The 17,933-nt window shown below is 44.7% G+C and overlaps 1 protein-coding gene across 5 annotated transcripts in view; it reads left to right on the top strand.

The window, feature by feature from the left end:
* The window catches only part of LOC136655340 (probable E3 ubiquitin-protein ligase HERC3), a 73,736-nt gene that overhangs the window by 37,087 nt on the left and 18,716 nt on the right, over positions 1-17,933 (top strand). For 3 of the 5 annotated variants that reach the window (XM_066631706.1, XM_066631709.1, XM_066631710.1), the window contains exons 3-14: positions 1,445-1,604; positions 2,510-2,586; positions 4,018-4,239; positions 5,715-5,806; positions 7,680-7,810; positions 9,418-9,578; positions 11,821-11,897; positions 12,646-12,770; positions 13,175-13,237; positions 15,360-15,471; positions 16,491-16,680; positions 17,246-17,409. In XM_066631706.1, the coding sequence (XP_066487803.1) occupies positions 1,445-1,604; positions 2,510-2,586; positions 4,018-4,239; positions 5,715-5,806; positions 7,680-7,810; positions 9,418-9,578; positions 11,821-11,897; positions 12,646-12,770; positions 13,175-13,237; positions 15,360-15,471; positions 16,491-16,680; positions 17,246-17,409 (1,574 nt within the window). The remainder of the gene's footprint in view (positions 1-1,444; positions 1,605-2,509; positions 2,587-4,017; positions 4,240-5,714; positions 5,807-7,679; positions 7,811-9,417; positions 9,579-11,820; positions 11,898-12,645; positions 12,771-13,174; positions 13,238-15,359; positions 15,472-16,490; positions 16,681-17,245; positions 17,410-17,933) is intronic. The other 2 variants (XM_066631707.1, XM_066631708.1) reach the window with 1 other exon arrangement.

Raw genomic sequence — 17,933 nt, forward strand, 5'->3', positions numbered from 1 at the left:
CGTTGCACTAGAATGGCTGTGAGTACACATTCCCAGAGTTTGCTTGAAATCGCATTCTGCTGAAACACGGCTAATGGTTAAGCTCCAGATACTGTATGTTAAAAGGGCAACTTAAAGGTAGGGAGTGGTACATGAACAGATTAAACCTGCCCTTTTTATTTCCTAGCCCAGTGGTTCCCAAACTGTGAGCTGTGGCCATGGAACCTTCATGAAAAACCCACCACCCTATACAGTGTATAGGATTGTAGCTTAATGAGGAGCTACAGCCAATGGCCTAGTAGGTCAAGGGAGCTACCAGCCGCAAAGATTTGGGAACCACTGTCCTAGCCCACTAGTGTCTGACTAGCAGTGGTTCTTCCGGGCCAGAATAACCCAGGGTTTCTTAGTCCTTTTTACCTTACTGCTTTTAACCAACAGTGCTAGGGGTTGGACCTGAAGCTTTGATACATTCAAAGGCTGAGATCCAAAAACCTCTTGAGATAGAGCAGAGCTTCAGGAAGCTGAGTTCTCCCCACCTTCTAAGGTGAAATGGGGAGGTGACAAAAGATGGGACTTTGATGGACAAGAGACGGAGTTCCTTGTCTCTGGAACTCCCTTTAGTCTTCCACCGGGCTTGTTTTCCATTGATTTGTTGGAAACTGAACTCTTGTTTCCTTCCTGTCGCTTTTAACGGGCTCTAATCTGGGCTGCTGAGAAGGAACTGTGAGTTGCTTTCAACTGTTTTGCAGAGTTTTTAATACTGTAGTTGGCCATATCATCTTGCATCGCAGTTGAGAAGAGGATGTAAATAGTTTACATGAAGAACCTCACAGGGAGGTTCTGCGTTCCCAAGTGGAATTTGGATTGGCGTTTCCTGAACATCCGTTTTCTGTGCCATATTCCAAATCATGTTTGAGGGGATTTTCCACAGCATTTATTGATGAGGCATTTGCAGGGCCGCTGAGAGCTGGCATTAGACCCAGGGGAAGATGCCGGATTGCCCCCCCACCCCCCAAATGCATTGGGGTAATAGAAGTGCACTGAAAATGGATTAAAGCTGTGGTGGAAACACAGCCTTGGATAGGCTGAGATTGAGGTACTCAAATTTATTTTGTAATACTTTTGTTCTGTACTGTAGTTTGTTTTGTCATAGACGAGGTCTTCTGGAAGACTGAGTCCTGGAGATTTTGCCCCCTGTCCCTCACCTCCTCAGGCCTGGGCATGAGGGTCTGCTGGTCAGAGAGCAAAAGAGCCTCAAGTCATTTTTTGGATGTCATCGTATATTCTGGCAGAAGGCAGTAGTCCTTCTATTTAGGTAGTGACCAGCTTGTTCCTTTTTGTGAGTTCTTGTTTGGGGTGGACAAAGGTGAATGTTTATTAAAAGTGAGGGCATTTTGTTCGGTCTGCATTTCTTTTTGCCTCCTTTGGTTCAAGTAATGTTCAGCTAGTTCTCTTTTTTCCTCAGAGCAAATTTGTGCCCTGGCTGATCAGCACATAGTCCATGTTGCCTGTGGAGAATCTCACAGCTTGGCCCTCAGTGACCAAGGCCAGCTCTTTTCCTGGGGCGCAGGCAGCGATGGCCAACTGGGGCTGACCACAACGGAAGAATCGGTGGCTGTGCCGAGGTAACCCTCCCCCCCCATGTTGCTTCTAAGTCAGCAGTGGGTAGGGAGCTCTAGAATTCTCCTAGAATTGAGAGAGCAGGTTATTTGGCTGCCACATGAGAGAACTTCGCATAAAACTCAACTTCTGTATCTATTTAGCCACAAAAGAAAATGGTGTGTTGTGACCTGATTTTTTGGTGGGTCCTATAGAAACCAAGCTGAGTCTCCAATGAAAACACATGTGATGGAAGGATCAGATAACTAATTGCCACAAGCCCTGCGGCTTTTTGAAAATCAGATAACTGCTAACTGCTCTACAAACAGCTCTTGCAGCTTATAAGCATTTGGGAGATAAATGCTGGAGCATCTTTTTTTCTGGTTATTATTATGTGTAAATAAATAGAAATGTTATTTCATTCAATATTTTTTTTTAAGTGTTGTAAACCTAGGTGGGTGCTGTCAGAGCAATGATTTTCAACCTTTTCTGTCTCACTGCACACTGACAAGGTACTAAAATTGTCAAGGCACCCCATCAGTTTTTTTGAGATCAGACAAGGCACACCGTGGTGTTGGTGGGGGACCCACATCTCCCATTGACCCTACTAATAAGTGACCCTCCACCAAACACCCGTGGCACACCTGCAGACCATTTGCGACACACCAGTGTGCCGTGTGTCCCGATGCTAAAAGTTTGGGAACCACTGAGATACTGTATTGTTGTAGGGCCAACGTTGTGCTTTCTAAATTGTTTAGTTTAACCTTGTTCTTAACAATATGTTTTGTTAATATTGGACAGATTCTGTTGGGATGCGTGTGTGTGTGTTTTAACAACTGTGCCTGTGTATAACGTTGTGTGCATACTCTGTGTGTCTTCATGCCTGCCTTATTGTTCTCATCTAATAAGACATTTTTGTTCTGCTGTTTAGGTTAATAAAGAAACTGAACCAAGAGATGATACTTCAAGTCTCCTGTGGCAACTGGCATTGCCTCGCTCTTGCAGCTGGTATGGTAATATTAACATGTCGTATTTAATATTAACAAGTGGTAATATTTACAAGTATTTTTCCTGGGGCTTCCACATTAGTTAAACCTTCCCCCGCCCCCAAAGTTCTGCCATTATTGGGCCCCAGTTAAAACCATAATAACAACTTGTATTAAAAGTTCTAACAAAAAAGGTAAGGTTTTGTAGAGAGAGGAATGCCCTTTGTAAAATGGTTCTTGTTATGCCACTTCCAAGTTTTATTTGATTGGCACTCCTAATTCTTACAATTAAAAAAAAATATGTATGTAGTTTGGCTGGGAGGGCAAGGCCATTGGTGAGGTTGTGCCTTTGAACATATTCTAACTCGAAGCTGAACCAGGGAAAGGTTCCAGAAAGCCAAGAACCTTGACCCTGCATACTCAATCCCTGAAAATGTTTGATGGGGCCAACCACACGGTTTCGCATAAAAGTGCCCTTGACAGAACCATCAGGCTTATTCGTGCATATGAACACATGAAGCTGCTTTATGTGGAATTGAACCGAGGTTCATGTAGCCTGGCTAGCTCTCCTATGATTGGCGACGGTTCTACAAGTGCCCAGGCACAATTCTTTCCCAAACCTGCTCCCAGAGAGCTTTGTAACTGTACATTTCAGGGGTTGCATTTAGGACCTTATTATTATTATTATTAATTTATACCCCCGCCTTTTTGCCCAAAGGGCACACAAGGCGGCTTACAAACAGTTTAAAATACAACATTAAAAACAATCATTAAAACAATTTACAATAATTCAAAAATCTAAAAAACAAACAAACCCTGTGGATTCTCATATAAAAAAGCAAGATGCCAGCCAGCCTGTCAACAATTAAAAGCTTTTTGAAATAAAAAGGTCTTCAGTCCACGCCGAAATGTTAGCAACGAGGGAGCAGTTCTCAATTCTAAGGGGAAGGTATTCCACAGTTCGGGGGCCACCACCGAGAAGGCCCTCTTCCTGGCCGCCGCCCCTCTCACATCTCTTAGTGGCGGCACAGTCAATATAAGCCTTTACTGCTGAGCTTTGGATGCTAAACTAAAATAATACTTGGTGTAAAGGATTTTCTGAGCATTTAAAGTGCTTCACCTGAGAATTACTGAGATGGTGAACAACAGCCCTGTAAGACAGGTCAATTATCTTTCAATATGGAAAGTTGAGGCTGAGAGAGAGGCTGAAACCACTTAATAGGTTCATGACTGAGGTGACTTCAGGCTCACAGGCTTATGCACTGATTAGTATCTACATTAATTTAGGACCCAGTGGCCCCCCACCTACCAGTAGAATAATCTTCTATCAATAACCCACTGCAATATTCTATCAATACCCCACTTCTATCAATACCCCACTGCAATACCCCACTGCAAGGTTACGTGACATCTAGTTCCTCAACTCTTGTTGCTTGTCTCCCTGTCTTTTCAGATGGACAATTCTTCGCATGGGGACAGAACAACCACGGGCAGCTTGGTTTGGGTAAAGAATTCCCTTCACAAGCAACTCCTCAGCGGGTCAAATCGCTCGATGGGATCCCTTTGGCTCAGGTTGCTGCAGGAGGCGCTCATAGCTTTGCCCTGTCTCTCTCAGGAGCTGTGTTTGGTTGGGGGAAGAATACCTCAGGACAGCTGGGATTGAGTGATGAGAGAGGTATGTCAGACCTTCACCTGTGGAAGATGAAATGCTTGCTGGCTACATGAAAGAGGAATCCTGGTTGCACAACCTATTCTTTTTACAAGCATCCCATCTACCTCCTCAGCTTTGACATTATGAGGCAAGAGGTGGGAGAACATCTTGTTTGATGGTCTTGCTTCTATTTTTTCCCCTTTTGTCTGGAGAATGCTAAAATAGAGGGATCCGCAGTGGAAGGCCCTGAACCAAGTCTTTCCCAACTCATCCTGAGAAAATTGCTGCCTTCCCCCCTCCCCACACCAATCCTATCCCTTTTCTGACCAGAAACAACTGAACTGTTAAAAAAGAACATATGAAAATTTCTTGCACTTTGTCAGGCCCTTGATCTACCACTGTGGTCATTAGCAGGTTTCCAGGGTTTGAGGCAGGGGTCTCTCCTGCTCCTACTGGAGATGGCCAGGATTGAATCTGGGACCACCCACATGCAAAGCAGATGCTCACCCACTGAGCCATGGCCCCTCCTTGACAACTGAGATAGAAGATCATGAGGAAAGCACCATCCTCTCTCTTCCTCCCTTCACTCTCTTTTCTCATGCCCAGTACAGACACTTGACCTCATTTATTTTTATTTATATATCCTGGAGATTGTATGTTCTGCCCTTCCCATTAAAAACGGCTGAAGGCAGCTCCAAGTGGTGCATTTCTGTTGGCGCAGTAGCATGCCAGAAGCAAGATTTGGCCCCTTGTCAACCACATTGATAAGTAGTACTTTCTGGCAGTGAGTCATTGGAACAGAGTAGCTGTTGAGAAATGGTTCTGTCGACATGCATGCACTGGGTTGGCTGTTTTTTCATGTCACTGCATCTCTGAAGAATTTTAAATCCCTGAACCAGGAAGCAGTTGTTCTGTGTAGCTTGTAAGAAGAGGAGTAGGCAGGTATCTGTGTGTGTCACACTGAGAAGGTGGCATCTGGCAGGCTTTTGGAGCAGCTCCAACTCCAGATGTGGTCCACTGGTTGAGACCTGTAAGAGTCCCCCACAACCTTGCATGTGCTTGAACAGGCAGGCTGTCTACACCGCTTGCCAAGTCCAAAGTGCAAGGAGCCCTGCGCGTATTTGGACCTCAGCTTCCCAGAGCAGCTAAAGTGATCCTTGGCCCAAACTGGTTATGGAATTGTCTGGATCCACCACCAAGACCTCTGTTTTCACGTTTCCATTTTAGGAAGAAGAGCTGATAGTCTCTTCTGTAGTTGTTGGACTGAAACTTTACAGTATATACAGTATTACATTTTTAGGGAGAAACTAAGGCTGCAATCCTAACCACACTTTCCTGAGAGTGAGTCCCATTGAACAAAACAGGACTTACTTCTGAGTAGGCCTGGTTAGGATTGTGCCCTAAGTCGAGGAGCTGATGACTTGCCCAAAGCTACCGTGCAAGTTTTGAAATATTTCATGTGACGTGACACCTTGGTTTTCACACTCTCTCCGATGCAGACAGGGAGTCTCCGTGCCACGTGAAGCTCTTAAGGACTCAAAAGGTTGTGTATATCAGCTGCGGGAATGATCATACAGCTGTCCTGACAAAGGTAAAGGAACACCCCAAACTTTGGCAGTGGTGTAAGTGGGGGGGAAGGCGGTTTAGAGGGAACCCCACAATGCTTATCTGCTTTTGTTAGGGGGAGGTGGTTCCCTCTTGTGTGGAGACAGCGACGTCTATACTGATATATGGTACAACCCAGCTTAGAAGAGAAGGAGGGGGGCTATCAAATTAACAGGCCTCTCAGCCTTAAGAAGGTTCTGTCTGTAGGTAGGCCTTCTCCTTTAGCCATGTCCATTTAACCACCACAGTCTCCCGAAGACCGTCTTTCTCACTGTCTCTTTCCACATCCCTTGTTTAAATACATGGTAATATTCTTCTATAATAAACAAAAGCTCCTCAGAGTACATTTCCCTCTCCCCTGAGCAATGGCATTCTCTCCCTTTGGGTATGTGCCATCTGGCCACAGAGCTTATTCTTAATTTGCCAGCTTTGAAATGCCATCTTTTTGTAACCCTTTCCCCACCTAGTTCTTCTTATGCCTGTCTCAAAAGCAGCATTTCAGTGGTGCGCATGTCTTCAAAATGTTCTACCTGTGTTTTTGGCTGCAGAGCAGTGTAAAATAATGCTCTATAAGAGAGATTGCCTCGCCATTGTCTCTCCCCCACACTCTTGATCCTGGTTCTCACCAAAAGTGACGAACCTGTTTCAGGACTGTACGCATTTCTCTCAGGAAGTGAGAGCTTACACGCTTGAATGTTCCTGTGCGTGACTGAAGGCATGGAGGAGAGTTCTGGCTTGTATTCTAATTTCCTAAATGTGGGTCGGGGAGAGGGTGTCTGTATGCAGAGACATTCGGTCATGCGAGCTGCGCCAGGAGTTGGAAAATGGCGCAGTCCTTTTGATCTTACATGCTGGTTTTGAGAACTATGCCTTAGAATGGGAGGGTCTGGCTTTCCTTTCGGGGCAGGTAACAAGAGCTGCCACACAAGCCTGAAACCTGAAACTCCTTTTTTTTGACGGTGTTCTAAGCTGAGGCTTGGCAAATACAAGAACCAATTCTGCAGACTCTTTGCTTGTGCGCTGGAAAAACTGCTCCTGCTGTCCTTTTTGAGCAAAAGTACCATGTGGGCCTCATGCGCCGTACTTTCATGCAGTGAGAACAGATGAGCATGCCCCCATCCCCTTGTTTTTCTGAGGGCTTCTTGGCTTACTGTTGAAGGATGTTCACTTACGGCACAGATTTTAACGCTGTTGGTAATTTTCCGCTTGGTTTTTAGAAGCACATATGGCTGAAGCCTGACAAAGCTGTATCATGCAAACCACAAAGTACATGCTGCAGAATGAGATGGTAGAATTCTGAGATGAATCCTGCTAGTGCGAAATGCCATTTTTCAGTGCACTAGGTTGGCAACCTTCAGTCTCGAAAGACTATGGTATAAGCCTACAGCACCCGGTATTCCCAGGCGGTCTTCCATCCAAGTACTAACCAGGCCTGACCCTGCTTAGCTTCCGAGATCAGATGTGATCAGGCATCTCAGTGCACTCTTGCACACAAATTTCCCTGAAAATCTAACAAAGTTAGGAGACAAGTTGTAGTCCAGTCTGCTCTGTGCTGTGCTCGTTTTCTCTTTGTGGGGAGCTTTTTTTTAATTAGGAGAATATGGTTTCTCCTTACCTCCAGTTTGAAGTGATAGTTTTTATTCTGTCACTTCAGCACAGCAGTGCCTTATTCCTGCTTCATGCTGGATCTGTGTATTGGCCCATGTACATGTGCAGAGACAGACAGACCTATGCAAGTGGAGGTGTCTTTGAATTTTCTGTTGTGACCACTTGCTTGGCTTCAGTGTTCAGCCAGCTGAGGCCATTATAAACTGTTGTTCTCTCAATGGAAATACGTTGTGTGTGCTTTTGTTTACCAGAGTGGAGGGGTGTTTACCTTTGGTGCAGGGTCCTGTGGGCAACTTGGCCATGACTCCTTGAATGATGAAGTAAACCCCAGAAGGGTTCTGGAGCTGATGGGCAGTGAGGTGTCTCAGATTGCTTGTGGTAGGTGAGTGGTCTTGTGTGCTCCTTCACCGGTGTGGTGGGTATCGGTGGTGTCTGGGTGGCATTCCGGCAGGAACTGGAACCCCTGGAATCTTAAGTGGATAGTGTTGGATATTGGTGTTGCACACTCTTTCATAAACTTTGGGTGAGTTCTGACGATCATATAAACCATGGTTTGGTGATCATCTGAACTCACCAGGTGTAGACAGAGTTGTTCTTCAATTTGGAGTTGTTGGTGGTTGTGTGTGTGTGTGTGTGTGTGTGTGTGTGTGTGTGTGTGTGTGTGTGTGTGTGTGTTTTGTTTGTTTGCATGTTTCATATGAGCTGTTTTAGTCAAGAGCCTGGGACATGCATACTTGGAAGCTGCAGGTTACAATGTCAGCACATTGTTTGTGCACCACCCCAGTGAACACTCTAGGCAAGGTAGCTGGGAAAAGGGGCCACTTTATTAATAGTTAAAGACAGTACAGAAGGAGAAGATGAGACCCTCACTTATGTGGCAGAGGCTGGACCATAGGAAGGCACCAGAATCACATCTGTCCCCCAAGCTGGGTGTGCACTTGACTCCAAGCCTGGCCCCTTTCACAGGTGGCGCAACTTATCCAGGTCTACCCCGTGAAGGGGTGAGGCAGCTGAACTGTGGGCAATGCCACCTTGAGCTGCAGAGCCTCTGAGGTGGCCCCGCATTCCCGGCCAGGGCCCTGTCCATGCCCTCGTGCTGCTGGGCCCCTGAGGACTGAAAGTGGGTTCCGCCCTGAAGGTGCACACCAAAGTCCATCTCATGCCTTCTAACCTGTACCACCTGCCATAAAGTGACCGATGTTAGAGAGCAGAGGAAAAAAAACCCCAACCCTGGCAGTCTGGGGTAGGCAAAAAAAACTCCCCACCACCAGCCAATCCTGGTAGGCAGCAAAAAATTCCTACTTGGCCCCGAATGGCGACCAGTAAAACTCAGACTGTTCTAGGGACGGGCGGGTGGGTGTCAGTACTGTGTCCACGTGCAAAGGAGGAAGAGCGCTGGGTGCTGGTGCCCTAAGAGCCCTCTTTGCCTGCCCAGCTCCCAGCTCTCCTTCAATCCCCCACACAGGGGAGGAGCTCTCGTGTTTCAGGCTGGTCCAAACAAAACTCCGATCCCGCTGCTTACATTGCGGGATCGACAGTCCCGCATTGGGTCTGTTCCAAGCATATCTCCCCAATCATAAGGGGAGATGTTGAAGACTTGATGGTATAAAGGAAGTAATCATCAATGAAGAAATGAGAAGTGCATACTTTCTCTTTATGTGCATAGGAGAGGAGGAGAAAAAGAAATAAAGGATGACTTATAATGTTTTTCTTCTATTTTTACATATTGATCTTAGTTTGGCAGTCTATTTTTATGTTTTTGCATCTGCTGTAAGCCACCTTGGCTGCCCCTGTAGTGGTGGAAGGGCAAGCTAGATATCTCATAAGTGAGTAAGTGCAGAATGATTGGGAAAGGGAGGAGATATTTGTTGAATCCTTTTCTTGCCAATGTTACATTTAATTATCGCAGGCTTCTTAAGCAACCGTGAACAGAAAATTACATTTTAGGCCTTTCGCAAACTTTATAACACTCTTCTTGTATGTTTGCAGACAGCACACTCTAGCCTTTGTGCCTTCTTCAGGAATTATCTATGCATTTGGCTGTGGTACCAAAGGCCAGCTGGGGACTGGGCAAACTTGCAATCTTCAATGTCCTTCTGCGGTAAAAGGCTATTGGGCAGCTCACAATGAGAAACTCTCCTGTACATCTGGTAAGTGTCACCAGCGGGCAGTAGCTCGGCGATTTTGAAGTTTTGGTTCATTCACAATTAGGGTAGTGGGAGCAGGTGGAAACGGCTTGGGGATGTGACGGGTCTGTATACACTGTTCTGATCTGAATTCAGAGCCAGTTCGCACACTGTTTTTTGAGATGTTGCTGTTAGAATGTATTGATTTACCATCTCGCTTTAATGTCAGGAATAGTTAAGAGGAGATGGCTCTCATTTTTAAAAACTGAAGTTGCCATGTTGGTAGAAAAATGCTTGAAAATTTAGCATTTTTTTTTTCCTGGATGTGGTCGTTTCCCCCTTTTACCCATAGAGGCTGACTTGCATTCTTGGCTTTCCACTTGGAAATGAAGTGGTTAAGGTAAGTGTGCAAGGGCTTTATGGTTTGAGATTTTAAGGCTTTGACCTTCTAAACCAGTGCTTCCCAAACTCCTACAATGGAGGAGTGTGTGTGTGTGTGTGTGCACATATGGACATACTGTAAGTATGTGCAAGGGAGGGGTTATGGCAGCAACAGAATCCCCAGGATTATGCGGGGTGGTGGTGGTGGTGGTGGAAGGGAGTTTTCACCTTACCTTACTGACTGCCAGCCTCTGGTGCGGGGTGAGGGGAGCCCACAGATGCCTCTGTAGTAAAAATCTATTGAAAACCACTTTCTGTTTTCGATCAAAAACTGGAAGTGGCTTTCAATCGAGTGTTGTTTTTTTTTTTAGTATTACAGAAGCTTGGGGAGCCCCGCAGATGTGTCTGCAGAGCTCTCCCCCGCCCCCCGGAAGCTAACAGTTGCTAAGGTAGGGAGAAAAAAATCTCTCTTCCTGGCAGCAGTGCAACCCTAGGGATCATGCTGCTGCCTTTCCCCCTCTCCAACCCTTAGGAGGCCAGAGCTAAGTGCTTCCCAGGCTGGTGGGTCGTGACCCACTAGTTTGGGAACCACTGCTCTAAACTTTCTTGAACAGGGGCTTTCTTGAGCACCCTCTCTGAGAATGGTCCATCTCATTGGAAGGGCTGTTAAAATTGTATTTCCCTCCGTCTGAGGTTGTCATTGTCAGGTATATTTGAAGTTGAGAAATCCTTAATAGTACCCTTATCTTGAGGTGCTTACCTGGTGGTTACCAGAGCCAAAACAGATGTTGTCTGTTCCTTTGCAAGAAGCTTTTCGTCTACCTCATCCGATGCCATTGATAACACAGGCCTACAAAACTGAGGGTCAGAAAAGTTTTCCCCAAACTTTATGGTGGTTTGATATGAATTTGGGGTGCTGATTCCAAAAATGGCATCCGTTTTGCCCTATCACGTCTAGTTTTGGAGATATAGTATAGCCTCAATAGTGAATGGTTCAGGCAGCTTCCTCATGAGGAAGCTGCTTGAACCATTCACTAATGAGGCTATACTATGGTGTAGGCTTCCTCATGAGGAAGCTGCTTGAACCATTCACTAAAGAGACTATGCCATGTCTTCAAAACTAGACGTAACAGGGCAAAACAGATGCCGTTTTTTGGAATCAGCACCCTAAATATACCCAGGAATTGGTGTAATGTTTAAGGAAGCAAAATGTGTGTTGGCCTATGTAATCTGTAGATTTAGCAGTTTTATTATTGCCAGTTCATGTGTCCAATGAATGGGATGATTCTCCCTCATGAATCCCCCCCTCTTCTATTCTTCCTCCCTCTGCCACGTGAGAGGGACGATCATGTGTCCAATGAAAGGGACCATACCCTGATAATGGTCCTTCTCGTGTGTCTAATGAGAGGGACCCTTCTCAGGGAATGAGAATGTTCAGGGATGCTTATGGGGGGGGACGACAAATCTCAGGTTTATAATCTCAAACCATAAAGCCCTTGCATACCTAAAGGTTGGTATGCAAGGGCTTTATACTGCATAGTTAAAACATCTTTTGAGAAACATTTTCCATCCAGAGTTGCTTTTCTTGTGCCAGATCTCCAATGGTATTTTAATGTCATATTTGAAAGACTGCAGTGGTGCACAGGGCCAAGGCTTTGGGGGAGTAGGAAGGAGACATTTTACCTGGGTTGGAAACACCTAGGGAGGCCTGGGTTGGGCTGGAAGCATGAGGAAAAAAGCCTGAGATTGCTGGTGATTCTATACAGATTGTTTTGTGTGTGTACATTTACCAGCCCTTCAAGCTGTCGGCAGCAGTACCTGTTATCTTGGATGTAGATATTTTGTGATTGCTCAGTTTTAGCTAACTGGTAATCTTCTTCGACAGATGTCTGTAAATATTACATTGTTAAACATATCTTCTCTGGAGGAGACCAGACCTTTGTACTTTGCTCTGAAATGGAGGTAATGTACAGTAAAGTTATTCCCTTTGTAAGTGGCGGGAAGCTGGGGGTGAGAACTGGACATCTGGACAAGCATTGGGCTGTTGCTTGCCTGCTTCTCCTCTATGTAGGATTAGATCCATGACTGGGCTTGTGCACTTCTCTGGGCTATGGATTGCAGGCACATGATGAAGCCACCTCACTGAAACGAAGCAACTTGGGGTTGATCATCCTCTGGGAGGGAGACTGCCTGAGAAGTCCTGGGTACAGCACTGTAAATTCTGTTGAAGAAAGGCCGGGTATCAAATAGACTCAGAATCCAGTGTTCAAATACTTCCTGGTTTGAACATGCAGTTCTGTGGCCAGTGAAAGGACCAAAGGCATGGATGGGTCTTTGGAGAGGAGGAAGTGCACAAGGCGGGGGAAGGAGAGGTCATGCTAGACTGGTCCTGAGGAGCATGGTTCATAGAATAACGTGTAGATCTCCCTGCATGTCATCAAATATTATAATTAACACATGAGGCATTATTTTTGGAAGGGGGAATAGCGGGTAGCTAGGGCCAAACGGCTTCTGTAAAGAGAAATTGCCTTACACGTTGCAAAAACAGCACTGGAACCCCTGGCAGCCCTTCCAGCCCACCTGGTGAGAATCTTTACCTATTGGGAAAGAGAGCATTATGGGAGAAATGGAAGACAGGACGATGGGATTATTTGCTGTGTGCCTTATTTCTCCCCCCCTCCCAATCTTGAGATTTTCATCTTCCTTACAGAATTCTCTGCCAGCTGATGATTTCCGGGTCGTAAATCGAAGCAACTACACCTGTTCGATTAATGATAATACGATAGACATATGGAGACAAAAACTTTCAGAAAGGAGTAGCCCTAATTCAGTGAAGTATGTTGTTTGTTGTTGGGTTGTTTTTTTTAACACAACCGTTTCTTGTGAGCTTCTTCTGTTATAAAAGGCTCCTTATAAATTGAATTAATCTTATCCATAGAATATAGGCTTCTGTATACCTGATTCAGATGTGTGCTGTGATGTGATGGCATCTCAAGATCTGCTCCCTTTTCTCATGCAGCAGCATGGCATTCATCCTCAATGGATTTGATTCTGAATCAGAAGCTGCGTAGCTCAGTATAGGCAGAATTGCCTGTACGATTTCAGCCAATACTGAATAGCATAAATCACAGTTTATGTACTGACTTACTTTTACCATGCTGTGAAGAAAAATATTATAATGTGGGTTTGTAATTATCCTCACTTGTGTTTTCTTTGTCTGTCTTCCCCATCGTGCTAAGTAGTGAGGTTGTGCAGATTCTATCCTCAGCTGCCTGCTGGAATGGGAGTTTCCTCGAAAAGAGGTAAGTGGCTTAAAACTGTAGAAGAAAATCAACATAGAACGTTTGCTCCTAAGTCTCTGCATTGGTGAATCTTGACAGAGCAACTGCAAACCACTGAACTCTGATCACCAGTTGGAGTTGAAGCAGTGAGAGCCAGATCTGTGACGTATGCACACAGGATCTGTTCTCCATCCTGACTGGTGAACTGTGGGAAGTATGAGCACAAACCCATGGGCTGCCAAATAAGGCAGAGAATGGATCATCCACAGCTGTTGCTTCAGTGCTGGCTGTGGCTGTGGACAGTCTGTTCTGCGCCCTCTCTGGTGGTCCATGGTGGAGCACTTGCTTGGCGGGAGGCTGGAAGTGATCTTTTTTTCCTGAGACCTCGTGGGCCACTTCTCAAGGTCTCACAGACCACCTGTGGTCCACAGTCCCTAGGTTAGGAACCGGTGCTTTACAGGTTATCTCCTGGTTGGCCTTCAACCTGGGATCTGTGGGTTCAGATCTTCCCATGATACTTGCTGGACAGTTTTGTGAAAGTGGTACTCTGTCTTGGTTTTCCCCCATATTTGAAAATGGGTCCTATAATGAGATACCTTGAGCCAAGAACTTTGTTAGTCCAGTGGCCCTAAACTCCTACCTGGTACAACAAGGTAGCTAAGCATTTGAATAGTTGGCATCAGGTGGGTGTAAGACAGGTAGCAGTGTCTAAATCTTGCAGGCTGTGGGACTTCATAAGGTTGTCAGTTCCAATTCAAAATCTCTCGTATTTTTCAGAGAGTTTTAATTGGATGGTGGAGAGAAAGTCAGATAGTTAAATATTCATTGACTTTATCAGTTTGTTGCTGCAGCTCCAATGACATGTAGAGCGAATGAATTCAGTGGTTGTAAAACTGCTGCTTTGCCAACAAGTTGGAAATGTTCCTGTGTTGTTTATCAGAGGTGCATCCTTCCTCCCTGGTGTGGAGATGTTCAGCTGTTGCAATCCCCGGGAGTGAAGCCTCCTGTTGCAGTGTTTCTATAGCCACATCAAAAAGTGACTATTTTAAACCTTTCTTTAAATAGTGAATCTAGAGATAGGTAAGAGGAAGTGAAATGCAAAAACCATGAAACTGGTTGACTGAGTTCAAGGAGACTGTTATTCAAAATATATACAGTTTTTTTTCAAGTAAAACTGGTTCACAAAGCAGTTTATGTAGCAAAATAAATCAATAAATAGTTCCCTGGCCCCAGAAGGCTCACATTCTAAAAAGAGATGCTGAAGAGACACCAGCAACAGCCACTGGAAAAGATGCAATGGTGAGGTGAAGAGAGAGAGTTGCTCTTCCTCTGCTAGTGTAAAAGGTGCCTCTGTGCCCACTTAGCAGGGGTTAACTCTTGACTTTTTAAAAACAACAACCCTGCAGTCTTCCACCCTGCCCCTGCACCCCGTATTATGTGGCAAACTATTTTTGAACTCAAGGGGGTTCTGAAAAGGGACAAGAGGTCCAGAATTCTTCCTGTATCAGTGATGTCGCTAGGGGGTGTGGGGTGGGGGATGCAGGCTGCGTTGGGTGATGCACACAGGAGGGTAACACTAGTATTGGCCCAAATTTTTAAAATCTTAGTATTTTCAAATAATACCATCCTGTTATATATTAATCGATGTGTAATTTCATGCAGAATACATTGAAACAAACCATGTTGAAGTACCTCTATTTTATCAAAAGTTATAGCCAAAAAACCAGTGGGTGCAAGGCTATGGTGCATCAGCATGAGCAGCGCCCAGAGCATTGTCCCGCCCACTGCATGGGAGGAAGTCCATTATGGGGGTGACACGCTGGCTTCCTGCACCAGGTGACGCGAACCCTATTGACGCCACTGACCTGTGTAGTGCTACCCTCTTGCATGAGCTGAGTTCTTTGGTTCTTGGTTGGAGAAGTTCTCCTCCAACCAAGAGAAGAAGTTCTTAGAAGTTCTTCTAAGTTCATTTATTCCTGATGTGAAATTGGTATGAGCTACTCTAAACATTTGTACGGATAGCGTATATATATATTCAGAAGCCCAAATAATCTGTGGGTTGCTGTTTGTAAATGCATTGTGCATCTGGCATCTTATATTTCTTTTTAATTTTTTTTAATTTCTTTATTTCTGTTTGTTTTAGAATAGATGAACATTTTAAAACGAGTCCCAAAATTCCAGGGATTGACTTCAACTCCACCAGAGTGATGTTTGATAAGTTGATGACATCGCAGCATTCCATCTTGCTTGACCAGGTACAAACCTTTGAGGTATTCCTTTCGAATAAACGTTTGCTTCCTGAGGGCTTTTCGGAAGAGTTGATTTCTTAGGTTGCATAATCACATATCTGAAGAAGAAATTTTGTAGTCATTGTTGTTTCAGGAGCACAGTTCATTCATTTGTGGGAATAAACTCTTGGTCCAAACTTGAGGACTAACCTTCTGCAAAATCAAACAGTTTTTTTCCCCTGCTTAAGTATTCCACTTCAAGTGCATATCTAAAGCCCTAAATCTCCCAAATTGAGGATTGTTTTGTAATTGCCTGCCCTGACACCAGCCTTTGCCAGGAAAAGTTCAGAAAGATCATAAACTTTTCTAAGACTTCTCAGTGAAAACTTGGAAATAATAAACTGATCATGAATTTTAGGTGGACGGTGGATGGGAGTGTCCCATAACTATTCCTGTACATATTTGGGCTGGGAAAGTGTGATTTGCACTGGAGAAGCTTTGGAGAGCAGGAGAATGGTCTAATGATCACAAGTGCATAGGTCTGGAAAAATAGCCAGTAATGACTGAGTTATGAAGGAAAAACTGGTGTGTGTGGGAAGGCTGAAGCATGAGCTTTCTGCTGACAACTCGGTTCACCCAAGGGAAGGAATGGCCAAGCTTTAAAGACATGAGATTCTGACAGATATGTGAGTGTTCCAAATCTTGCATTTTTCCAAAAGTAGCACACATGAAGGCTCTTCAGTTTGCTCTCTGTGTTGAACTGCATGCAGGAGACACATTAGCACAGAAGGGATTTCATTGGAGTTCGAAGCACAGGGAGAAGACCCTGGAGAGGCCAGTTGGAATTCCAGAGCTGCATGAGGTCTGTTTTGGAGCTTCCCTGGCAATCAGCAGAAAGACCAGGGTTGCATGTAGTCACTTCCAAGATGGAAATTGAATTGAGCAATTTAGAACTTAGCTGAAACAAGCCTACGACCGCTCAGCACTTGAACCGGGACTATGGTCCTTACCTTATCCTTTTTTTCCTTTGCGTTTCCCCTTCCCAGATCTTGAAGAGCTTTGAAAGCTTTCTGATTCCACAGCTGCCCAGTTCCCCACCAGATGTTGAAGCCATGAGGATCTATCTGATTCTCCCTGAATTCCCACCATTTCAAGACTCAAAATACTATGTGACGTTAACACTTCCCTTGGCAATGGCTATATTGCGCCTGGACAGAAATCCCAGCAAAGTCTTAGGTAGGAGATGTCACTTTTTTTTTTTTTTAATGCTGCTTTACTATCTTAGACTTTTTTTTAAAGGAATACATTGTTTCAGGGAAAATTATTCACTTTTGAGGAACAAGTTATTCACAGTTATTCAGTCCTCATGTTTATCCTCCATTGAGGATCCACATGGATGAGGACATGAGGGGTGAGGATAAACATGTTTATGAGGGGTGAGCAGACAGACATGTCAGTCCTCATGTTTATCCTCCATTCATCTAGCCATGAAATGATTTGATCCCAACTTCTAAAGTTGTGTTCTATTCACGCTTCCTCGGGAATTAGCTTTACTGAATTTATTTGGACTTACTTCCATGTATTCATGCCTAGGGTTGAGCTGCACCTGTATGAATGGTTTTTTTTTTTCTTCCCAGAGTGCAAACTAAACTCCATTGAAGACTCTGAGATTTTAGTCACTGCCATAGAATGAGGGTCACCCCCAATCTCTTGTTTGTTGCTTTAACCCTTAATATTTCCTTTGGTAAGACTATAGTGATAGTGAAGCTAATAACACTTTGCTTTGCCTAATCCCACCTAGATAACTGGTGGTCTCAGGTGTGCCCGCAATACTTCTTGAGGTTGGTGGATCTCTATAAAGCTGCGGTGGTTTATCTCCTGACCGGAAGAAAAACATTATTGATCCCTGTCTTGTATAGTAGTTACATCACAGCTGCACTAAGACTTCTGGAGAAACTTCATAGAGTAAGAAAACAATTCATTCTGTCTGTCTGTCTGTGTAGCCCCGTGTGGAAATTCAAAATGTATATGTAGTGGGGTATGTTGGTCATGCTGGTGTGCCCTGCGGTACGCCAACCACTCTTCCCACCTGCTGTTGGAATGTTGAGTTTTACATTTGTATCAGGGGATATCTGTGTAGAAAGTGTCTAGGCTGAAAACCAGGCAAGTTACATACCTCTGTTAGGTGGTGTGCACATTGTGTGATTCAGACCTATGTATGTTGGTCTCTTGGTTCCTTAGCAAGTGTGGAATCCAGTGCATGAACAACAGGCAGGATGAGGCCTGTGGGGACAGGGCAGGATAATCAGATTTTCTTCCCCCACTCACTATTACACATATTCCAACCTTATGGGTTAGGGATGTCTTGGCCCATAATCTCACTGCTATAAACGTAGTATTCTTGGTGCCATAATTTCACTGTTTCTAAAGTTGCAAAGTGTGAGCATTTTGGCTACAGATTTTCTTTTAGCCGTCTTTTTTTTCTGGGC

The sequence above is a fragment of the Tiliqua scincoides genome, chromosome 6 (genome assembly GCF_035046505.1).
Source record: "Tiliqua scincoides isolate rTilSci1 chromosome 6, rTilSci1.hap2, whole genome shotgun sequence".
Lineage (NCBI taxonomy): Eukaryota > Metazoa > Chordata > Lepidosauria > Squamata > Scincidae > Tiliqua > Tiliqua scincoides.